General features: G+C 34.7%; 4 protein-coding genes across 4 annotated transcripts; 3 read left to right on the top strand and 1 right to left on the bottom strand.

Annotated features, from left to right (window-relative positions):
* The first annotated feature begins 3,319 nt into the window (after nucleotides 1-3,319).
* Nucleotides 3,320-6,970, top strand: LOC133285031 (lysM domain receptor-like kinase 3). The gene is made up of 12 exons (XM_061482179.1): nucleotides 3,320-3,950; nucleotides 4,119-4,152; nucleotides 4,253-4,257; nucleotides 4,362-4,523; nucleotides 4,614-4,816; nucleotides 5,158-5,247; nucleotides 5,476-5,569; nucleotides 5,654-5,805; nucleotides 5,895-5,986; nucleotides 6,199-6,337; nucleotides 6,478-6,576; nucleotides 6,806-6,970. Exons 1-12 carry the CDS (start codon nucleotides 3,320-3,322, stop codon nucleotides 6,968-6,970), a joined length of 1,866 nt encoding a protein of 621 aa, XP_061338163.1.
* A 3,792-nt stretch (nucleotides 6,971-10,762) lies between these two features.
* On the bottom strand, nucleotides 10,763-11,924 carry LOC133285055 (protein MAIN-LIKE 2-like). The gene is made up of 3 exons (XM_061482211.1): nucleotides 11,631-11,924; nucleotides 10,949-11,559; nucleotides 10,763-10,862 (listed from the first exon to the last, which is right to left on the bottom strand). The coding sequence occupies exons 1-3, from the start codon at nucleotides 11,922-11,924 to the stop codon at nucleotides 10,763-10,765; spliced, it is 1,005 nt and encodes a 334-aa protein (XP_061338195.1).
* A 2,299-nt stretch (nucleotides 11,925-14,223) lies between these two features.
* On the top strand, nucleotides 14,224-17,144 carry LOC133285056 (UPF0481 protein At3g47200-like). Its single transcript, XM_061482212.1, has 2 exons — nucleotides 14,224-14,805; nucleotides 16,416-17,144. The coding sequence occupies exons 1-2, from the start codon at nucleotides 14,224-14,226 to the stop codon at nucleotides 17,142-17,144; spliced, it is 1,311 nt and encodes a 436-aa protein (XP_061338196.1).
* A 1,427-nt stretch (nucleotides 17,145-18,571) lies between these two features.
* Nucleotides 18,572-25,540, top strand: LOC133285072 (uncharacterized). Its single transcript, XM_061482227.1, has 3 exons — nucleotides 18,572-18,782; nucleotides 21,816-23,117; nucleotides 24,984-25,540. Exons 1-3 carry the CDS (start codon nucleotides 18,600-18,602, stop codon nucleotides 25,209-25,211), a joined length of 1,713 nt encoding a protein of 570 aa, XP_061338211.1. The 5' UTR covers nucleotides 18,572-18,599; the 3' UTR covers nucleotides 25,212-25,540.
* The last annotated feature ends 179 nt before the right edge of the window (nucleotides 25,541-25,719 follow it).

The raw sequence follows: 25,719 nt of genomic DNA on the forward strand, positions 1-25,719 counted from the left end.
AGCTCTTTCAACCTATCGCTTGTTAATTATTCTTATCTCAAACACAATAAATATGTTCAATTTTGAGAAATTTGTTACCAAAAAAATGATTGACTACATCCGAACGACTGTTAGTGAATAAGAACTTATTTGAATTTTTTTAAAAATATAGGGTCTCTTGTATTATGTTTTTGTTTGTTATTAAAAATATTTTGTAAAATAATTAATGAAATAAGTATTTTTCTCTATTCTTTTTTGTTTTAAAAGTTAAAAATAAAAATAACTTAGATATATTCTCTAAATTTGATTCTAAAAACTAAAAACGAGTTATAATTTTTAAAATTATTTTTATAAAAGAGGACTTATCAAATATGTTTTTTCTTCTGAAAATCAAAAACCTATTTTTAAAAACAGAAATTCAAACCCACCTTGTTCCAAATTATATACTTTGTCCTATGTTTGTGAGTATTAGATATAACAATTATTTGGCAAAAATGGTAAAAAGAACAAATTAATGGTTATTGTTGGATCCAACAATTATTATTCAAAAGTTATAATTATTAGGTCATTAGGATTTATCTAATGGTGAGGGCTTTGGATAGTTTGTATTAGTTATGTGTTGAATTCTCATAAATGTATAAAAAAAGGTTATAATTACTAGTCAATACATAAATTCATTTCTTTAAATGTTAATGCTAATAATATAATATAAAACAAATGTACTAGAATAAATCATAATCTTTAAATTTTTTTCAAGTATTAATATAAGAATATAATGTATAATCAAACAAAATTTCAGTCAATTATGATTTCTCAATGTAAGATACAATATTTCCAATTATGGAAAAGACCCGGTCTTTAAAGTGGGCAAGTCATGATATACGCATTTTTTATTTTAAAATGCATCAGGGTGCTAAACGAGCTAGGGGCCTTTGACTCGGCTCGTAAAGGCCTGAGCTTACATGTCTAAAATTGATGGTTGGATCCAGACTTGGACTTGTATAAAAGCTCGTTTAGTAAAAAGGTCTTAGGCTCCAATTCAAAAGCTCGGCCTTAGAGCCTCTCAGGCTTGCTTAATATATTAATTTTATTTTTTTATATTTTTTATACTACTTGTGATAGCCCTCTCTCTTTCGTCAATTCATTTCATCTCATTTTATTAATTAAACTGACTTTTTGAATGATTTTATTTTATATTATGCTATTTTGATATACATTAAATTTATGAATATTTATGGAATTATTAGTGCTCTTGATTGTATATTTTGTTTGAATAAATTTTTGTTGTCTTATTTTTTTAAACAGGCTAACAGGTTAAAACAGACTTTTATTTTTTGTAAATAAGACAGGCCACAGGCTGAAATTATATTCATGACAGGTAACAGGCTTGGCCTTAAATACAGGCTTAACCTTTTAAGATCAAAGCTCGGCTCGGTCTGTTAACACCCTAATCATAATGTTAACAAACTCAATAATTTAAGGGTGTATACACCTTTTTACTCGCTTGAAAAGATTATTTTCCTACAATTATATATAAAAAGTTACGTTAACCTCATAGACAAAAAAACTTTATACACTCATTTGGTCAAAAATATCCTTTGTGCACTCATTTTGTCAAGAAAATTAGCTCATCAAAGAGTACATCAACTAGCCATTCCATCCTTTTGAAGTTTTAGGTAGAAGTGCCCATTTGTTTAAACTTTCTTAACACCAGCACTTTCCTCCTAGATGGGCTAATAATGAACTAAATAAGATACAGATGAAACAAGATAATTAATCCAAATGTTATAATATCACAAATCACCAAATTGAAGGCAACACAAGACTAAAATGATGACACTTTCAATTATGGATGACTAAATTAATGACAAAAATATTTTAATAACTAAAGTGATAACGTTTATATCTTTGAAGGACAAAAACATATGTTTACTCTAAAATTATATAGATCAAAAAATTTATATTAGTTGCAATAAAAACATGTCAATCAATTAATTTATTATTTGTCATCTTCTTATCTTGTTGAGGCGTGGATGACACCAAGCAAAGCTACCTCTTGTCTCTTATTATGTTACTTAAAATTAAAAATCAAATTAAACTGAAATGTTCAACTATATGCAACTGGTGTTATCACGTAGATTCCTTTTTGTTTTTTTATGAGAATTAAGTCAACGAAATATGATATCCCCATATCACTAGCATATCTGCACAAGCATGCCTCAAAATTTAAAATGGAAAATTGTTTGTAGCTTGTTAGAATCATGAGAGGACACAATTCGAAGTGGTTGCGAAGTTGCCGACAGGATTGGCATTTCGGGTGCAAAGGATTAAAAAAAGCCAACAATGTGCAATCAACAAGATTCCCTCGTCGTTTTGTGTCCCTACATGCCAAAAAAATTATTCAAAGTACACCAAATATGACCTCTATAAATGACAAGCAAGTTGCTACCTAGTAAGTATATAAATAAATGGTTTGTTGTTTGTCATTTTAAATGACATAAGTTATGTCATTTTAAGAGAGAAAGACACAGAAAATAGAAATCATGGGTGTAAAGAACCTTGGAAATACATCACCCCAAAAGCTAGCTCAAAGGGTGGGAGTGCCCAAGACCTTATAAACTTCACATTAGTTGCACATACAACCAATGTGGGACTATATATCTCAACAATGAGAGAGAGAAAGTGGGTGGGTTTTTTTAATTTAAAATTTAAATATTTTTTTCTGTGTCTGTCTCTCTCTTAAAAGGATAGAGTATTATGTCATTTAAAATGATAAATACTTTTCCCATAAATAAATAAATGACATTAAAAACGATGACAGCTCATGAATTTAATCCTCCGCGGTATCATTTTTTGAAGTGTTTGAAACTTTAATTCGAATTGGACTAGTCTTGAAACAATAAATCGATTATAATATCTCCAAAATAAATAAATAAATGAATGCAAGTCAACTTCAATTATTCTAGCCAACTGTTACTGTGTTCCCTCCACATTCTCGTTCAAACTATTAGCTGTATAAACCTATCAGGTGTTTTTTCCTAAAACAGCAAAAGCGTGTGCATATGAATTTTCAGTTTATGATACATTCACTTACAATCAAGAGTTCATCACTATATTTTTATGTTTGAGAGTCATTTTCCATATAAAATTCTATAGTCTATTAATTAGGAGAGGAAGTGTGACATTAGTTTCAAGAGAAAAAAAAAATGAATATGATTATATATGATAAAACTTGTGATGCCCGGATATAGAGAGTCCTAGAAATCCAGTTTTCTGATTTGGGTTTCTTTTTTTGCTGTGTTACTCTCTGCATCCATTTTGGTTTGCTCTTCGTGATACAATGAAACTCGAAAATGGTTTACTGTTGTTGTTTCTGTTGCTGGAGTATGTTTGTTTCAATGTGGAATCCAAGTGTATGAAGGGGTGTGATTTAGCTTTAGCTTCCTACTATGTCATGCCTACAGTTTCACTCAAAAACAATATAACGCGCTTTATGCAATCAAATATTGTGTCAAATTCTGATGTTATAACCAGCTACAATAAAGACAAAATATTCAATGGTGAAGCGCTATCCCTTGAGAGACTCAATATTCCATTCCCATGTGACTGTATAGATGGTGAATTTCTGGGGCATGTGTTTGAGTACTCATATGCTGCAGGAGACACCTATGATTTGATTGCCAAAATGTATTATGCCAATCTTACAACAGTTGAGCTTTTGCAAAGGTTCAACAGCTATGACCCAAATGATATAACCCTTAATGCCAAGCTTAATGTCACTGTCAATTGTTCTTGTGGGAACACCCAAATTTCGGAGGATTATGGGCTGTTTATTACATATCCGCTCAGGCCTGGGGATAATATGCAAAATATTGCAAACGAAACTAATCTTGAAGCAGAGTTGCTCCAGAATTACAATCCTGGTGTCAATTTCAGCAAAGAGAGTGGGATTGTTTTCATTCCAGGAAGAGGTATGTTCGTTTTCCCATCATGTTTTGCTGTTCTGATCAAATTATGTTGTACATATCAGCTAGAGTTCATTCAAATATATTGAAGGTTAAGTTACCCATTTAGTTTCCTTCAAAGTATTTGGTATTTATGCATTTGCCTAATGTTTTATCTCTCTTTTAACTTCCCAGATAAAAATGGAGTCTATGTTCCCTTGTATCCCAGGTGGGTAACTTTAATAGTCTCGCCTTTCATGCTGAATGCACATAGAACTGAACATTGTTGTTCTATCTTTTTAACTTGCATTTTCTTTTCCCTCTTGCAGAACAGGTTTGGCCCTCTAACTTCATTGAGTTGGCTATATGATGACTATTTTCAGCATAATGTTCACGTAAAGATGAGAATGGAGCTTAAATTTGCTTCTATATAAGCAGGTCTAAATTGGGGTATTGCTGTTGGAGTACCTATAGCAGGAATATGCGGGCTTCTATTATTAGTAATTTGTATATATGTTAGATACTTCCAGAAAAAGGATGGAGAGAAAGCTAAATTGCCTACAGAATATTCTATGGCGCTTTCAACTCAAGATGGTACTGGTATATTTTCATATTCCTAAAATTTGAAATGCAATAGCTAAATTGACGTGATGGCACTTGCTGATTTTTCTTTTTCTTCGGGGTGTAAAGCCTCTAGTAGTGCAGACTATGAAACTTCAGGATCCACTGGGCCTGGTTCTGCTAGTGCTGCTGGCCTTACAGGGATTATGGTGGTAAAATCAATGGAGTTCTCGTATCAAGAACTAGCCAAGGCTACAAATAACTTTAGCTTGGATAATAAAATTGGTCAAGGTGGATTTGGAGTCGTCTATTATGCAGAACTGAGAGGCGAGGTAAGGAGCCACATGAGTATACGTAGTTTCATTGAACAGAAAAATATATGTAGCATTGTTTTTACATATTTGATAGGGAAAGGTTATATTTACAAATTTTTTGTTTTCAAATTCTTACAAATTACACTGTGTCTGACCGGTCGTACTTCAATCGAGAATGTATGAACGGTCAGATTTAGTGTAATTTGTAAAAAAAATTTATAAACAGATTCTTCCCCGGTTTGATAATGTTCTTAAGGGTGGATAGGCAAGTTTCTGCTTTTTATGCCACTTCAGGTTGACTATTTACTTTTTACACTCAATTCATGAAAAACCTGTCTCAAATAATTCATTTTATACAGAAAACAGCAATTAAGAAGATGGACGTACAAGCATCAACAGAATTTCTCTGTGAGTTGAAGGTCTTAACACACGTTCATCACTTGAATCTGGTAAAACTTTCTTCAAACAACATAAAGCATGTTAAGAAATAAAAAATAGCATTTACTACTATTCTATAGTTACTTAATGAAAAAGTACCAAATGCTTTTTGAATTTTGAAAATATCAAATAGTTCCAATTTTTATTTAATTGTGTGTATTATTGTGTCAATGGGGTTATTTTTGCATAAACAATTCAAAGTAAGTTCTAAATCTACCTACCTTTTATGATAATCATAGGTGCGCTTGATTGGATATTGCGTGGAGGGATCTCTTTTCCTTGTATATGAATATATTGACAATGGAAACTTAGGCCAATATTTGCATGGTACAGGTGAGATAAGTATACAGCAATGGTCTTCTCCTGTGATATTACATTATTGTCAAACAACTAACAATGATGATAACATGATTCCAGGTAGAGACCCATTAACATGGTCTACCCGAGTACAAATTGCTCTAGATTCAGCGAGAGGCCTTGAATATATTCAGGAGCACACTGTGCCTGTGTATATCCATCGTGATGTAAAGTCTGCAAATATATTAATAGACAAAAACTTCCGTGGAAAGGTTACCAATCTTCATGATCCACACTCCAAATCCTGATATTCCATTTCTTCTTTGAGATTAACTGAACTATGTAAGCTTTTTTAATTCAGGTTGCAGATTTTGGTTTGACCAAACTTATTGAAGTTGGAGGCTCCACACTTCACACTCGTCTTGTGGGAACATTTGGATACATGCCACCAGAGTATGATTTGTTTTGTTGTTGTATTAATTAAATGATACGAATGTCACCCTTATAGGAAAGTATGTGTACTCTTATGTTGTTACAAGCTGGCAATCTTTCAGTGAAGCACCAGCTTAACAAAATAGCATTTTTTATGATTAATTAGTAAAATCAAAATAAATTTTGAGAACATATAATCAAGTGAACCTGAACTTTTCCTGGTTTTTCTGCAGATATGCTCAATATGGTGTCATTTCTCCAAAAATTGATGTATATGCTTTTGGAGTTGTTCTTTATGAACTTATATCTGCAAAAAATGCTGTTCTGAAGACAGGTGAATCCGTTGCTGAATCAAAGGGTCTTGTAACTTTGGTGAGTCTAGAATCTAGATTTCCCTTTTCATGACCATATTTACAAACAAAGCACTCTAAGTTCACAAATGTACATGTACATTTTAATTCCAGTCAACAGTCTCCATAAGTAAAGTTACCTTGACTTGTTTTATATTGCAGTTTGAAGAAGCTCTTAATCAGAGTGATCCTTTAGATGGTCTTCGCAAACTGGTAGATCCTAGGCTTGAAGAAAACTATCCAATTGATTCAGTTCTTAAGGTGCAAGCATTTCTCTGAAAATAATTTGAATGTTATCTTTACTCTTTCTAAATCCCCCACTCCCCAACAAAAAAATAAAAATAAAAAAGCAAACTTTTGCATATGTGGAATAGCCTTTTGAAATTAACATAGTCCATAAGCAGAGTTGTTACTAGTTTTCTTTTGTGGGTTTGGGGTTAGATTTTCACATTTGATAGAACTTAAAATATGGTGATTGTTTGAATTGTAGATTGCCCAACTTGGAAGAGCTTGTACAGGAGATAATCCACTACTACGCCCAAGTATGAGATCTATAGTTGTTGCTCTTATGACACTTTCATCACCTAATGAGGATTGCGAGGATGACACTTCCTACGAGAATCAAACTCTCATAAATCTACTTTCAGTTAGATGAATGTAGTCTGCCATATTATATCATGTTTTCAATAACTTTCAGAAGCACATAAAGGATTTGTACTTTTGTACATGAATGAAGTTGGGGTTTTATAACCAAATTGATGCATCTCTAATTTTAATTTCCAAAATGGCCAAAAAGTCGTGGACTCGTGGGTGTTGTTACTATTTTCATGATGAACGACAATAAACCACAATGAAAAGAAAGGAATTTTACAAAAAAAATTTCTACCTATCTTTGTCTATCCTTCTCCAACATCGTTAGATCAAAAACTAAAAAGAAAAGAGAAACATAAATGTTAATTAAGATTATGATCTAAAGGTGTTGGAAAGTGATAGGCAAAAGTAGGCAGAAAAAAAAGTAGATAGAATAACCTATCTCTAACGATATCAGTGCGTTTTTTCCTCACTCTCACACTTCCTGGAAAAACTTCCCAGGAAGGTCATGCATCTTGTTAGTATAGATTACTCCAATTAATTCTTTTAAGCTACCCCAAACTGTGCAGTCTCATAACTGCACAGTCTTTGGAATCCCTCTCTTTCGGGTGTCGATTCAATTCATTCGCTCATGTAACCCCCGCTGGAAATCCGCTCCTTGTCCATGCCCTTTTGCACCGGCAATCACTCCCCGCCCTCGTCAGCGCCGAGATGTTACACTATTTCCGCAAATTACATCTTTTTTGGTGGAATTTTCAATGTTTCATTTTTTTAATCTAAAATTACTCGATAAAAATCCTCGGGGACATTTGATTTTCTTTTGTAAAGAATTCAAACAAGTTATTTTATTTTAATCATTTTAAATAAATTTCATTTCTGGTTTAAACCCTATATATACTTTATCTGAACACAGGGATATTTTTTAATAATTGCCAATGAATTTTTCTTTCAAGAACATTTAATAGCATTCTTATTCGAAAAATATGCAATCTTTTATCACAGAATTTGAAAAAAAAAAAAAACTACTTTTACTACAAATAGATTACTTGGAAAATCATGTTATGAATTAGTTTCCACTAAAAATTTAATGAGAAATTGAGCAAAAATACAATGAGGTATTTCTTTGCAATATATTAGTTTGAGATAAGATATTATATTTATTTATTTTTCATGTCTACTCTACCTGTTTATGTCAAATACCATTATTCACCCTTTGTCTCCCCTCTTGAGATATTATGCTTACCTTTTTCTGATACCTACTCCACTTGATTTATGTCCAATACAATTAATTCAAAATCTCAATTAATTACATTCATCTTTTGTCTCTCCTCTTGAGATTTTGATCTAACAGTAAATAGAAAAAAAAATTGTGTTATCAATTTTTTTTTTCTCAAAAATTCTTCCAAGCACGTAAATTTCTTTTTTTTTAAAAAGGTGAAATAATAAAATGGCATACTCCTCGTATCTTTTCCCCCCAAGAGCATAGCAATAGAATCAAAAGTACTTTGTCAGAGTTGAACCATGTGATGGCAAAAAAATTAATTTAATACTTTTTTAATAAAAAATTACGAATAAGTTGTCGTTTTGCAGAAAATTACGAATCTATAGCACCCAAACACGCCCACATGAGGCGTGTTCTGATGGAGAGAGACACGCCCATATGGGGCGTGAGCTTGTGAAGGAAACACGCCCTACGTAGGGCGTGTGTGGTCACGCCTAAGATAAGGCGTGTTCAGTGGGTTGACACGCCCAAATATGGGCGTGAGTGACTAAACTGACTGCTATTTAAACACCCACCCCCCTACACACTCTTCACAATTCTGTCATTGTTATGCTAAACTCTCTGATAGTTTGCACTTGTTTACTCATATTTTGTTTTATCTTTTAAAATTTTGTTTTTAAAAATGAGTGCGAATTCTGATACTATTCGTGCCGTTCTATATTTTAACGGTAGGAAAGAAGAAGGTCGTCGTGGTGTTATTTTTGTAGGGGAGAAAAGGCCATCACGTATTAAACGAAACTCAACGGTTGCTGAGCTGCATCAAAAAATACGTCAAAAATTATGTCTTCAAGACAACCAATTGATCACTCTTGTCACGGCAAGGTTATGGCAACGTGAACAATACATTAGCTTGCAAGTGGTCGATGACGAAGACATCGATATGGTAATGGAAGAGTTCTTGAACCAGTGTAGAAAGGATTTCTTAGAGTTGTATGTGGATACTACAACCGCGGAGGAAGTTGTCATACCAATGAGGTCAGTTAGGTCTACTTCTCCTCTTAATGCATCATCATATGTTGTTCCTGTTGTTCCTGCTGTTAACATGTCTGAGGAAGATGAACATGACCCTACTTGGGTTATGGATGAGGAGTATGACGAAGATGATGAGGAAAATATTGCAATAGAGGATCGTCTTCTTTTAGAGGATGCGAGTGCATCGGACAATGACGAAGAATGTGGCAGGTCTGGTACTGAACTTCAACCAGTGCATGATTTGGGGGAGTCTCGTATCGTTGTACATCATGGCACAACATCGAGTCAAGTACCAGAACATCCTGAAGGTATGCTATCAATTAATATACTGACAGTTTGGTTGTTGCAATTTTTGATTAAGAAAATAATTCAATTCTATTATTATTATTATGTAGTACATGTAGGCGATGCACCTGTTGATCCTTTTTGGTCAGAAATTCCACATTACACATATATTGATTGGGATTATCCGAGTGAGGCACAATCATGGACGCAGAGTTCGGGTTCAATCCAGGGTCCTTGGCAATTAGGAGAAAAGTTGTTTGTTAACCAACAATTTACATCCAAAAAAGAGGCTCAGATGGCAATCAAGCGCTACCTCATGAAGGAGCATCAAGAAGCAATTGTGGTTGAGAGCACTCCCACAAAATTAAGCATTAAATGTTGTGCACACGTCCAAGGTTGCCCGTGGAGGGTCAGGGTAATTAAACCAACGTATGGTGAAAATTGGAAGGTGACGAAATGGGGTGGGAAGCACAATTGCTTGAATGACCATATTTCTCAAGATCATCGACAACTTGATTCTGACGTTATTGCAGCACTTGTAGTAGGTACGTAATTTCAAATTAAAAAGCTGATTAAAATTGCAGTTGATATACCTGTTGTTCTGTTAATGTTTATATTCAGCTTTTGTGATTCAGAGATGATAAAAAAGGAACCTTCAGTGGCCATTTCGCTCGTTCAGGAGAGGATAACGCATTCATATGGATTCAAAGTTTCATATCGAAAAGCATGGTATGCGAAGCAGAAAGCAATGGCAATGTTATATGGTGATTGGGAGGAGTCCTATGCATTTTTACCCAACTGGTGTGAATATATGCTTCGTTTTTCACCAGGTTCTTTTTACAATATTCAAACAAAGGATTGTTTTGTTGGGGGGCAGTTGGTTTCTGGAAAACGTGTATTTGTTCGTTGTTTCTGGACTTTCAGACAATGTTGCGAGGCATTTAAATTTTGCAAACCAATGATACAAATTGATGGCACTCATCTATACGGGAAATATAAGGGAAAGTTATTGATTGCCACAGCTCAAGATGGTAATAATGAATGTGTGCCACTTGCATTTGCCGTTGTTGAGGGTGAGACATTGGAGGCTTGGTCATACTTCCTTGCCAATCTTCGTCAGCACGTCACTCAAGCGGATAATATATGTCTAATTTCAGACCGGCATGTTAGCATATTATCGGCTGTTGAAAATAATCCCCTATGGCAGCCACCCCATGCATTTCATGTGTTTTGTCTGCGACATGTTGCAAGCAATTTTAATCAACGATTTAGAAATGACAAATTGAAGGCTATAATATGTAAATAAATAAAAAACAATTAATAATAGATATCACAAACCTCGTCTCTATAAAGCGTGTCAAGGTTTGCCCGATACCAAGACTGCTCATGTGGCTTAAAGGGAGGTAGGGAATTAAACCTGTAATGGAATGTGTAAACCATTATCATACTCATTCAACAAATGAACATGTAATAAATTAGTCAATATGAGTTAATAAAATATACCTGTGACCAAAATGCCACTCCAGGTGGGTAGGCTGCATGATAGGTGGTGCAATGGGGGGGAATCTAATCCAAGCCCATATCTGCAGTAATACGTGACAACCACCCAGATTTACAGTCCGCGGGTTTGTTGCCACACATAAATGTCTAAAGAGATGGGCGAGAACCGCAAACCCCCAACTGTATCTGCCAATGTCGGTAAAGTCCCCTGCAAGCAGTGGAACGTAACGACAAGCAATTTTGCTCCCACCTGATCTGTCACACACTAACCATGAGCCTAATAGCCGCAAAATGTGTGCCTTGGTGTAACGCCTCACCTCCTCTGGATTGTGTGCTACTGTAAACCAATCAGCGTATATCTTGTCTAAGTAAGATATACGTAGATCGCCTCCGTGAATGTCTGTGCCCGTAACTGGGGCAGTCCCAAAAACCTCCTCACACATAGCAATCCAATCCAACGCTGTAGATCCGGTAACTGCCTGCCCGTCAGTAGGCAAACCAAGTATACCAGCCACGTCCTGTAATGTAACGGTCATCTCTCCCTGCGTCATATGAAATGTGTGTGTCTCCGGTCTCCAACGCTCAACCAAAGCAGATATCAAGGGGGTATCGATCTGAAGGAAAAACAACAATTATACAAAGTCCACATACGGTAATTTAATTAAGCTATTTGAACATTACATACCTGAACATGACTCATACGTGCCACGTGTATGAACCCAGCCTGTGTCAAATAGTCAGCGACAACATCTGGTATATCATCGTGATGGGGTCCCCCCTGAAGTTTCCCTCGCCTCGTCTTTAACCCCCTAACCGTATCCTCGTTCCACACAACTTGTGATACGTGACTGCGCTGTGTCCTCTTACGGAGTACCTCCCACCTATATGGACCAGGAAGTACATGCGTACAAGGATCGGATGGCTCAAGATCACCATCGGATCCAGAGCGCGAGGACTCTGATGAAGACGAATGGGCCATAATAGAAACTACTACAGATGAAAAAGATGTACCCAAATTAGTATTGATATTATATTAATTTACACTAAATAAAATTTAATTGCACTTAATTAAATAGCATTTAACTAATAACTTCAATTGTTATATTAATTTCAATTACATTAACATCATTGACAATTAATTCATTTAACATTACATTATTCTATCAATATATTTCAATACAAATATTAATTCAAATTCAATTTAAATTAATATTGCATACGTTATTCATTCGTCTTTAACCCTAATTATAATGTGGTTAATTGAAAGGTCAATATGTTTGCAAGTGTCATTCATAAAAAAAAATTAATTGTGACAAACTAATTTCTAAGTGTGTAAATAAGTCATAAAACCAACATATACCAAATTAGAAGTAACTAATTAATTTGTAAGTCCATATAATATATAAGTCACATCACAATCTTACATAGGTCACTAATATTTTTCTAACCCCCCTAACAATTAAATAAAGTCACAAATATTTTTCTAACCCCCTAACAATTAAATAAAGTCACAAATATTTTTCTAACCCCCTAACAATTATCTAAGTCGCTAATAACTATCATATATTAATTGCTGTTAATAAAAAAAACAATAAATAGGGACTTACATGAGAGAGAGACAGAGCTTCGCTGCGCAAAATCCTCCAAAAGAAATTTAGAGAGAAGGAGGAGGAGGAGGTTTAGAGAGAGGATGGGAGGGTGGAAATGAGGTAAAAAAGTGAAAAACGGATTTATATACACCACGGATAACACGCCCTATCGTGGGCGTGTCTCTCTCCTGGAACACACCCTTCCTTTGCCGTGTTTGCTTCATAGCTCACGCCCTATCGTTGGCGTGTCTCTATCCTGCCACACACGCCCTACCTTGGGCGTGTTTCTTTCACAAGCTCACGCCCCACATGGGCGTGTCTCTCTCCATCAGAACACGCCCCATGTGGGCGTGTTTGGGTGCTATAGATTCGTAATTTTTTGCAAAACGACAACTTATTCGTAATTTTTTATTAAAAAAGTAATAAATTAATTTTTTTGGCACCATGTGATACTATAAACATTGAGTTCCTTATCCTTTACATATCTCTAAAATGTAGTTACTCTTTGCTTTCTAAAATATTCTTTTTATTTCTTTTATTTTTAAATCACCTTATCGCATTTTCATGTTGGTTTAAATATGCGTTCAATAATATATGAGAATGGATCTTCTCATGTGGAGAAGTGATCATATTATTTGATCACAACTACTCATTGATAATGAGATAAAAGAGAAAAAAATGTATAATTTTTCAATGAGTAGTTGTGATCAAATAATATGACCACATGACTACTTCTGCACGTGAGAGGATCCATTCCCATAATATATAATTCTCCAATCCTTAATAATTGAGTTTTAAATGACTGGTGACAGGAGTACATATTCTTTTCTTCATACAAGAATAGTAAGGGTGAGAAGCTACGTACCAAGAAAAATTAAGTTAGCAAGGAAGGAATTTTAATTTTGTTAAAAAGAAGTTTCCAATTCGGCATTGCTATTATGACAACTTATGAACGTTGATAAACATTTTGAATCTTATACTAGTCTTAATTATGTGCGTGAAAAGCAATTGTAAAATATTAACATTCATAAGCTGTCATAAGTATATCAAATATCAATGCCTAAGTGGAATATTCTTTTTAACAAAATTAACATCTCCCTTTCTTTTCGCTGCAATTTATTAATTTTGGTTGTGCATAATAATATTTTTAAAAATACTCCTTGGAATGTTAATTTTGTTAAAAAGAAGATTCCAATTAGGCACTGATATCCTCAATAACGAAGCCAATTTAGAACCAACAAGTGCCTTAGCGTTGACTAATTTTAAAAAATGGTTGACTTCCTATTCATAGAACTCTGAAAATAACAAAAAACTATGAAAATAACATCTTCTTCCATGCATGACTTCCTTCATAACTGGCACTTACTGATTTTTTTTTCATAAGCGAATGCCTAATTGGAATCTTCTTTTTATCAAATTAACATCTCCCTTTCTTTTGGCTGCAATTTATTAATTTTGGGTGTGCATAATAATGTTTTTAAAAATATTTTTTTATTCGAACAAGAAGTTTGCAAGGAAGGAATGTTAATTTTGTGAAAAAGAAGATTCACATTAGACATTTATATCCTTATGACTGTTGATACTTCACCATTACCTTTCATGCACATAATTAAGACTAGTATAAGATTCAAACTGCATAGCCTAGAATGTCATGTCATGTCTCTATAGTAGCTAATCTAATTGGCATAGATGGATGAAACGAATTGGGTGGTCCAAATCAATGAAGAACTGAAGAGCGATGGTCCTTCACTATCTGAGAAGGAACAGTGGAAGAGGCATTCCATTTACAAGGTACCCTCGCGTGTCACCGAGCTGAATGATAAGGCCTACAAACCCCAAGCGGTGTCGTTTGGTCCTTACCATCATGGCGAGGTGCATTTGGAGGCCATGGAAGAGCACAAGCACCGAGCTCTGCTCCATTTCCTCAAGAGGTCCAAAAAGCCGGCGCCCCTGCAGTCGCTGTTCCTACGCATGGATCAAGTGGTGCAAGATTTGAAAGACTCGTACAAGCCACTTGATTCAACTTGGACGCAGGACACAAGAAGGTTCCTGCAAGTTATGATTGTTGATGGCTGTTTCATGTTGGAGATTTTAAGAGCGAGCTGTAGAACTTGTACTCCGGAAGGCTATGCTGACAATGATCCTGTCTTTGGTGAACATGGGAAACTATATGTCATGCCATATATCAAGCGTGACATGCTTATGCTTGAGAATCAGCTCCCCATGAAGGTTCTTCATACATTGATTAAGTTTGAAACTGACAAAACCCAGGTAATTGTCATTTTTTTTATGGGTTTTCGTTTTATCCTTTAACATAACACAACAAACTTTCCTACTCTCACAACATTTTGTGGGGTCCACACTTTTTAAAACAAAAAAATAAATAAAAAATTAAGGCACGCAAAACGAATCTTTATAACATTACAAAATCACTTTTCCTAAGACATAACTCTTATAAAACCTTTTTTTATATCCAAGTCCGATTTTGGGGGGTTTGGAGTCATTAATTCATCCATTACTATTCTTTTACATGCTTATAACTGACTTGCTAAATCATTCGGTTATGTAAAAGTAAGCAAATATATAATTTGGCTAGTTAATTAATGGGATTTGATTTTCTCATGTTGCATGAGAATTCAATTCTCATGTAGTGACTCAACTAGTGGTGGGCCCCATATTTATTAAAAAAAGAAAAAGAAAAGAAAAGCTTTGCACGCAAATCGAAGAGTCACTAACATGAGAGTTGAATTCTCATGCAACATGAGAAAAAGTTTTCCCTTAATTAATATTAGGGAATAGGGATTGCTTATCATGCATGAACTTAGCATGTCCTTCCAGTGAAGATATATGAATATATTTATATGATTTAAAGTTTCTAAAGTTATTTTAGATAACCTTATTTAATGTTCATCAAAATACTCATAAAAAATATGTGAGATTCATGTGGACTCATGTGATGAGAAGAGATAGAAAAATAAATATGAATCTCACACACTTTTATGTGTGTATTTTAATAAATATTAGATAAAATTTTCTAAAGTAATTTTAGAAATTTTAAACCCATATTTATATCAAATCTCAAGCACGTTCTTTAAGGTCGTCAAGAGTAGGGATGTTAATGGGCCGAACCGAGCTGAATTTTGGTCTTAAAAGGCTAAGTCTGTATTTAAATGTGTTAGTCTGACATAACTTGTTACCTGTTATGAATATAATTATTGGTCTGTGGCGGTGTGGCCTGGCTTATTTAAATCTGTTTTAGCCTATTAGCCTGTTTAAAAAAAAAAAAACAACAAAAATTTATTCAAACAAAATATATGATCCACAACACTGATAATTTCACAAAAGATTCACAAATTCAATGTATATCCAAAGAGCATAATATAGAACAAAATCATTCAAAAAGTTTATTTAACCAATAAAATGGGGTGAAATGGATTGAGGAGAGAGAGATGGCTATTATGAATAGTATAAAAAATATAAAATAAAAAAAATTAGTATATCATGAGAGTCTGAGAGTCTCTAAGGCCGAGTTTTTGAATTAAAGTCTGAGGCCTTTTTATTAAGCAAGTTTTTATATAAGTTTAAGCATGGTTCCGACAACTAATTTTAGACATGTAAACTCAGATTTTCACGAGTCGTCGTGCCAAAAGTCCTGAAAGGCCCTTGATTCGTTTAGCACCTAGTGAAGAGAGATTTTTCATTTTTCAGATTGAAGCGTGATCGATGTACAAAATCAACTATTTTATCTCGATATTTTTATTAAAAGAATGGGGAGACGTAGATCGAGCTCTAAACCACTTTGTTTTATAAACTCTCATGCCATGATATGAAATACTAACTAATTAATTAACAATTCGAAATGATTTTATATTACATGACAGGAAGATGATGAGTCGTTGAACTTGCTAATCCTCGAGTTCTTCAACGCAAGCAGCAAAGAAAACCGAAGCATGGGGAAATGCGTGCACGTATTGGATGTGTACAGAAAAAGCCTAATCGAGGAAGGACGTCCAATGCAACCAACATGGTATAGCGAGGAGCGTGGGGACGAGATCATTCGCTCAGCAATAGAGCTCCACGAGGCTGGAATTCGGTTCAAGAGAAGCAAAACACACAGCCTCAGAGATGTTTCCTTCGATCATGGGGTGCTTAGGCTCCCAACCATGGTGGTTGACGACGCCACAGAGTACATGTTCTTGAACCTCATTGCCTTCGAGCGTCTCCATGTTGGAGCAGGGAATGAGATTACCTCGTACATATCCTTCATTGACACCATCATCGACAATGAAACGGACGCTGCAATTCTGAACAGGAGAGGGATACTAATCAACGCTCTTGGGAGCGATAAAGCTGTTGCAAAATTGTTCAATTCACTGACTAAGGATATAACTGTGGATAAACATGGATTCTTGGATGCGGTGCTGATGAATATGAGCAACTATTGCAAGAAACCATGGAACAAGTGGCGTGCCAATCTCATTCAAACATACTTCAGGAACCCTTGGGCTATTGTGTCTCTTGTTGCTGCCATCTTCCTTTTTGCTCTTACCATCGTTCAGACAATATACACTGTTGCACCATACTATCAATCCCCGAGCCCTTCTCCATGACAACTACTCACATGCCTCGCCATCTTTTCCTTAATCACCACCTCCTTGTTTTCTTCTCTTTTTTATTTCTTTATATCTTCATTTTGATTCCATGTATTTGCTTCTTGTTTTGTGATTATGACTTTATGTGGATTCCATATACACAGGAATATCAATTGGGACTCGGTGTCTATTAAATGTAAGGGTTTAATATTTCTCAACTTACCTTTTGAATTGCATGAGATAAGAATTATTTTATGTCATAGCATACTTTATTTATTTTTTCTAAATCTAATTATGTATAACTATTGTCATGCGGGTTCAAGGAGAAGACCGTGGCGGGGGACTGTTACCAATGGGTTAAGCTAGGCCAAATACACCAAGTGATTCTGACACCACATCTTAACCCAAAACTTTAAGGCATTGAGTTCATGAGTCATTCCACTTATATACTCTTCACTTAGTCCATTATTAACCTGGGACTCATCATAGTTGAATATCTCAACAATCTCCTCCTCAAGTGTGCAACCCAACATTGATATGTTCCTCCTCAACCAAGTACCTCAGGGCCCAAATACTCAACCCGCCTCCTAGCCATTTACCAGGCTAGCTCAAGCACAACCCGACTCTGATACCATTGTCAGGCGGGTCCAGCGGGGGACCCCACCAATAGACTAAACTACTCCAAATACACCAAGTGAGTCCGAACCCACGTCTTAACCCAAAACTTTAAGTCATTGGGTTCATAGGTCCTTTGTGGTGTCGGACTCACTTGGTGTATTTGGAGTAGCTTAACCTATTGATGATGGTCCTTCGCCATGGGTTTTCTCCAGACCTGCTGACAATTATACTATAGATATACCAATTTGAAGTAGGGAAAAAAGTTTCCGATGTTACTTTAGATAATTTTATCTAATGTTCATCGAAACGACGTCGTTTTGGGGTTGAAAAATTAAAAAATTAGAGTGACAAAGACTATTATAACCCTGAAATAAATTAAAATTACAAAAATACCATGATTTCCGTCCCAAAACGACGTCATTTTGATGAACATTAGATAAAGTTATCTAAAGTAACATCGGAAAAAACAAACCCTTTGAAATAACTTGTCTTCAAATTTTTAAGTGAACTAAATTTATTAATAAATGTGACGGTACGAAATTAAATCATATTTTTTCTTAATATGAAAAACGAGCTCAAGGATACTAAACGCAAATTTGTTTCTTTGGTCACGAAACGGAAGCAAAGTCAATTTTTTATTTCTCGAGTAAAAAGAAAGAGAGGGCTACATGGAAACCACCATTGGGCTCGTGGGCCCGTAAGAAAGGCCCAGACCTTTGTGGAATAGGAGAACTAACCAAACAAACGAGTGACCAATAACAATATAAGGAGACAACTCGCGTATTCGAATTTCATTAGCAAATCGCAACTCGTTTTCTTAATCAACACGAACGCGAGCGAGAGAGAGAGAGAGAGATGGATTTTGAACTGAGAAGAGCGAGAGAGAAGATAGAGAAAGAGCAGAGGGAGAGGAAGGAGAAAGCGAGATTGAAACTGCAGAAGGAAAGGAAGGCCAAAGAAGAGGCTCGGAAGCAAAGGGAAGCCATCGAAGCTACTCAAAGATCTCGTCGTATCGATGCAGCCGAAGCCCAACTCAAGGTACCCCCTTTTTACTCTTTTCCTTACTATCCATTCTTTTTGTTGTTTCGTTTTCTTCTTCTTCCTTTTCGTTTCTTTTTTCGTTTCTTTTTTTTTTTTTTTGGTAAACAATATAATATTTTTAACTACTACGCCGTGATTTCTGAAGGGTAATCTTGTTATAGGATCATTGCGTCTTTGAGATTGATTTCCTCGTATATTTTGTTGTAAATAAGAGATTGACCAACTTTAGATTGTTCCTTACAGATTTTCATCTTTTTCTTTTTGGTTGGTTTGCTATTCAAATTTATTCTTTCTGCCTTTTCCAAGGATCATACATGTTATAGTATGATTATCTCACTGAAAAACCGATCTTTTATGTCTTCAGTTTGTTTTCTTGGGCTGGGGAAGTTAAAGATCCCTTCTTTATGTTTTTGATGTCTATATACTGCATCACCATTGATTTTATGTTCCCTGATTTGCTACTTTTGTAATCTTTTTTATGGTGAGTCACTTTTCTACCCTTTACACAAGCAACTATTTCACACAAAAGCTTATGCTTAGGCGTTGGTCTAGGCTTGGCTTCATCTCTAGTAACCAATTGACTAAACACAAAGAATAATGAATTGCGAGAAAATATTATTTCTCTTTTCTTAAATTCATTTAACCAAAAAAACTGAATAACAACAGGTTCTCAAAGCCTTAAATACGCGAAATAAAATATTTGAAATAAAATAACAAAAAAGTAAATAACTATAATCATGTTTACTCATAGGAGATAACGCACAATCAATGCACACTCAAACATAATCTAAAAATAAAAAAAGGAAACAATAAAAAAAGGAAACTAATTAACAATTATTGAAGAGCCCTAAACTATGAAATAAATTATAGAAAAATTCAATCCAAGTCAGTCAGCTCGGGTACATCATCGTCCCCTGCTAGGAAAAGATTCGCACTCGAATCTGCTTCATCTTCATTGATATTAACTTCTTCAGGTGGTAATCCAGGTGACAACTCTTCTGGTACAATATTATCAAATTCCCTACATCTGCATTCGAATTAAATTGCTTGGGAACTAGAAATATTGCGAGTCTTCGAATTAAACTGTTTGATGATCTCCAATTAAACTTTTACCAAAAGCTAAATCTTTATCTCCATGGATCGTGAGGTTGTGATGCTCGTTGTCCCCAAATTCATAATACTAAATTCAAAATACTGCTTGTAAATTAAAGACTTCTTAAATGAAGGATCATTTTGCATGATATATTTGGGTAGAACTTCATCTTTGTCAGAGATATTAGAATTTCTAATAACTGACTTTCCACCGAAATCACTATAAGAGATTTCTTCCACCTCTGGATTCTCATTGTTTTGCTCCTAATCATACTTATCATAAATAGGGAACTCATCATAAACTGGAGCATCCATAATAGGATTCTCATCATCTTGCTCTTCATCAAATTCATCTGAGATCGAGACCTTCTGGTCTTCTGTCAAGTCTCTGATGTCAAAGACCCTTTCGACGGTGTGTAACCCGTCTATAAACTCATAGGATGAGTAGTCCCTTGAATTCCGGGATCTTAATCTTCACCCCAATATTAGCAAAAAATGATTGATTTTCAGGTTGACTTCGTCCTCGTCGCTCTTGGTTCCAGTTCCAGAATCTCCTTTCCTTCTCATGAAATGATCTTTCAGATTCTCATCCTTCATCTGACTCGTCCAACTGTATTTGGGCAAACAGTTGTTCGAGCTCCTGAATTCGTCTACCTTGTTCTGCCATTGTAGCAGCCATTGCTACAATTATGCTGTTTCACACGTCGATGTGTGGTTGTTCGTCGTCGTCGTTAAGGGTGTTACCACGTCCTCTACCACTGTCGTCACCTCAACCTCGTCTTCCACGACCTCGACTGCTATTGTTCTGTTCAGCTATTTATGTGACAACCAGAGCTCTGATACCAAATAATGCCAAAGCAGTAACCAATTGGTTAAACAGAAAGAAGAACGAAACAAGAATTGCGAGAAAATACTATTTCTCTTTTCTTAATTTTATTTAACCAAAAACAACCGAATAATAATAGGGTTTTCCAAGCCTTAAATAGGCAAAATAAAATAACAAAAAATTAAATAACTATAATCATGCGCAATCAAAGGAGATAATGCACAATCAACGCACACTCAAACATAATCTAAAAATAACAAAAAGGGAAATAATTAACAATTATTAAAAAGCCCTAAACTATGAAATAAATTATAGAAAACCCGATCCAATTCAGTCAGCTAGGGTGCTAGGGTGCATCATGACCCTTCAAGCAACAACACTTTTAGGTTGAAACCAGTCATATGCTCAACTTATCTTGTGCCTAAATATAATTTGACTAGAACAATGGGCAGTGTATCAAGTATTGAACTCTTGATAAGTTGGTCAAAGAGTATTCAATACCATGTCAAATAACCATCACTCAAAAAGATTAAGCTAATCAAAAACAGGTCTATGAATGGTTTCTTATCTGTAATAAACCAACAATCACTTGTAAAATTGCCAACCAGCTGGTGTGAATTTTTTCGTTTTCATTTTGTTACATAAATGATATTTAAACTTAGTCTTTTGTTATTTAATCCCACTACTGTAGAAGATAAACTTGTGAATCCATGTATTCAAATGTTTACAGTATCTTCCAATGCAACATTTGTGACTGCAATTACTTTCTTTTGTCTAGGATTTTAATGTGAAAATGATAAATGTGTTGTTGAAGTAGGGTTTTAGGTAGGGAAGGAATAAAAAAAGAGAGGAATGGAATACTCAGAATAAGAAAAATATATCGATATTGGTGTGAAGGATGTGATATGATGTGTTGCAAAAGACAAAGCACTAACCCTATGTATACTCTTTATCCTAATTAAACAAGGAAACAAATCATGAAATATAATGAAATATGGAAACCATTCCTAAGGGATCATAGAAGATTCTTAAACACATTTATGATAGAATAGTGGATATGATTTAGATATTCTAACATGTATGATTCCCTTCATTGACCTTGCTCAATTCAGGCTGACCAACATATGCAAGAAAACCTACTTGCTGGGAGAGGAATTGTGTTTTATCGTTTACTAGAAGCTGTACCTTATCAAGGTAGTGGAGATAAGATCAAACTACCTCTTTCTTGCTTCACAGAATTGTCTGATCAAGGTGCCTTTGATAAGGGACCCATGTACTTTCAGTTGTTGTTAGTTCATCAGGAAGGCTCTTCGGGCGTTAAAGGTGCTGATAAAGAGAAACAGGGGACCACCCATTCAGGAGTTTTAGAATTCACTGCTGATGAAGGTTCAGTGGGTCTTCCTCCTCATGTATGGAAAAATTTATTTTCTGAAGGCGCTACAAAATCTCCATTGGTTGAAGTCCGCTATGTTTGGCTTCCAAAAGGGACTTATGCAAAACTTCAACCTGAAAGAGTAGGATTTTCTGATTTGCCAAATCATAAGGCTATCCTGGAAACAAGTCTTCGGCAGCATGCTACTCTTTCTCAAGGTGACATTTTAACAGTAAACTATGGAGAACTTGCATACAACTTAAGGGTGCTTGAGCTAAAACCTTCTTCAAGTGTATCTGTTTTAGAAACAGATATTGAAGTTGACATAGTTGATCCTGATACGTCCTCAGAAAAGACTGATCAGCATGTTTTAATGCCAGTTGTATTTGGGACGTCACAAACGGGAACAGTAGATGAAGGAAAGTTTGTGTATTATAAATTTTCAATAGACAATGGCACTTGGGAGAAAATCTCTACTGGGAATTCTAGTGTTGAGGTAAAATTAGAATCAGAGACAGATGGGGGAGACACTGATCTTTTCATTTCTAGACATCCTGTCATATTTCCTACACGGCACCAGCATGAGTGGTCTTCCCATGATATTGGCTCAAAGACTTTGATTCTTAGCTCTAAAGATAAAAATTTAGGTGCAGGGACGTACAGCATTGGTATATATGGCTTTAAGGGAATGACTAAGTACAAAATATCAGTCACGATCCAGGATAATTTCAACCAAAAAGTGGGTCAACAAGCATCATCTTCCATGTCATCTGCAGAAATGGATACTCAGCAGTGTAGGAACTGCAAACATTACATACCCACTAGGACTATTGCACTGCATGAAGCTTACTGTAGCAGGCATAATGTTGTCTGTCAGCATGTAGGCTGTGGAGTTGTTCTTAGGATCGAGGAGTCCAAGAATCACATTCACTGTGACAGGTGTGGTCAAGCTTTCCAGCAGGTAGAATTGGAAAAGCACATGAAAGTTTTTCATGAGCCAATTCATTGCCCTTGTGGAATAATCCTTGAGAAAGAGCAAATGGTGAGTTGCATTTGTCACACCTATTATTTTTAGTATTCTGTTACTTTTTTATTTTCCCCATTGGTATTCTTCTTTCTGTCTCTCAACATCTGTGATCCATTATTTTATTGTGCTCTTTTGGTGCCATTTTGTCTGAGTTTATATTTTGCTGAGGTATGTGTTTAATTTGGATAATCAATTGCAAAATCCCTCATCTTATTTCAATTTGATTATCAAACAATGTTGAGTAGGCAATGAATAATTATGCAGTTTCCAGTTGAAAGCATAGTATGTTATTATTGTGCTAGAAAATTTTCTATTAGGAATTCTTTTTTGTCGATTTAAACAGAATTTAGAAGAATGGAAGTTTAATTGTTAAGGTTAGCTAACAGACGTGATGGAAACTTCTAAAAGTTGGAAGGTGTTTGGATTAGCTTATTTTATTTTAAAAGAAAAACAGCTTTTAATTAAAAGCTTCTTGAGGGAGCTTTTGAAAAAAGAAAATGACTACTTCCCCAAAAATATTAGTTACCAAACATACACCTAGTGATAAGAGTTTAGTTTGAAGCCTTTTCTGAGTCCTCTGCAATTCGATACATTTAATAATATGGTAGCTTTTGACTGACTCCTTGTATCTAACCACCTTGTTTTCTTTCTTTTAATTTTTTTTTTTTTTTTTCTATTTCCTCTTTCTAATTGAACAGTGAACAGTAAGATTCAGTTCCCTGTATTTATTACATAACAATAATCAACAATTAGAAGCATTGCAAGATTAGATTGTTTTTATTGATTGACTGCCATGCAAATTATGATGGGACCTTAAATTTCAAACCGCTTGGAAGCAGAACTATGTGATATTTAGCTAATAAATAATATATATATATAGGGAAAAGTGTTTGTCATTTTAAATGACATAAAGTTATGTCATTTTAAGAGAGAGAGATAGACACAAAATAAATTTTTTATTTAAAATTTAAATTATAAAAAAACACCCACTTTCTCTCTCCAATGATTTCCATTTCTTGTGTCTATCTCTCTCCTTAAATGACATAGCTTATGTCATTTAAAATGACAAGCTTATGTTATTTAAAATGACAAACATCAAACCCATATATATATATATATATATATATATATATATATATATAGGCAGATCCTTTGACACCTGTGTCAAATTTTAAATTTGACACCTCATCTGAGAGTCGTTAGATCAAAAAAGATCAATGGTGTCACATGCTTATAAATCAGAGCCGTTAATCTTTTTTGATCTAATGGCTCTCAGATGAGGTGTCAAATTTTAAATTTGACACTGGTGTCAAAGGATCCTACCTCATATATATATATATATATATATATATATATATATATATATATATATATATATATATATACCCCTATTGTCGATTCTCATCCCAAATGATAGGGATCTCGAATTTTCTATCTATCATATTAAAAAATGTTTTATGTTCTGATACTTTTGGAGATTAGGGTTCCTGCCTATCAAAAACTTTTTGAATTAGAGGTTTGATGAGATGAATATATTTTCAATGAGCATGTTTGACATTGCCTCCTTTGAGAGAAGATGGAAGGAGAAGATGGAAATTCTTGAAGTGTGTGTTTTTTTTTTTAATTCCTAATTAAGGTGTGGAAGGGACCTCAAGAAATTTAGTTTGTCTTTTGTTGCCAATTTAGTTAAATAATTATGAATTAAAGTTTTAATCTTATTATTAACAAATGTGGTCCTGGTTATTGTTGATTGTCAGGATTCAATTAATGTCTTTAGTCAATAAAAGGAAATATAAAATCTTTCAATCTAAATTCATATGAAAGATGTGCAAATTATTAAAAATGTATCTATCTGAAGAAATTATTGACTTTTTTTGGTAGGTGGAGCACCAAGCTTCAATATGCCCCTTGCGTTTAATTCCATGCCGGTTTTGTGGTGATATGGTTCAAGCTGGAAATTCTGCCATGGACGTCCGTGACAGATTAAGAGGATTGTCTGAGCATGAGAGTATTTGTGGGTCTAGAACTGCCCCCTGTGATTCTTGTGGGCGTTCAGTGATGTTGAAGGACATGGACATACACCACATTGCTGTTCATCAAAAAGGCTAATTCTCATGTGTTCACGGCCCTTGCTTAATAAATTCAAATTAAAAGAATCTGGAAGAGAATTTGTGGGGCAGAAACCTCTGTATTTACTACTACGGAGGATGACAAGCTGTTGATATATGAAATTGTTGTTAATCTTGTCATTCAATATGTACTAGATTATTATTTGAGATATCACTATTATTTCTTTATGGAAAATGTATTTCATATTACAATTCTTTTGTAAGATCTGGTTAAAGGAACCACATGCAAGTGGGTTTGTTGTGCCACATATTAACCAGGTAGTGATTGACAAAGTGTAAGCTATTCTGCAAATTCCTCTTCCTTTAATTAGGTATGATTTAAAAGTTACCTCCCAAGTATATTAAAAGGATGTGGTGCATGGATGTGCTCTTCTAGAATATGATCTTTAATTCTCACTCTTTTTCTCTCTATGAATTGAGATATAAACGGAAAAATACAGGGAATCCAAATCTTAATAATATAATAGTTCGTAGTAACTCAATTTCAA

The sequence above is a fragment of the Gastrolobium bilobum genome, unplaced genomic scaffold (genome assembly GCF_033153095.1).
Source record: "Gastrolobium bilobum isolate Gb01-03AN ecotype WA unplaced genomic scaffold, APGP_CSIRO_Gbil_v1 utg32371, whole genome shotgun sequence".
Lineage (NCBI taxonomy): Eukaryota > Viridiplantae > Streptophyta > Magnoliopsida > Fabales > Fabaceae > Gastrolobium > Gastrolobium bilobum.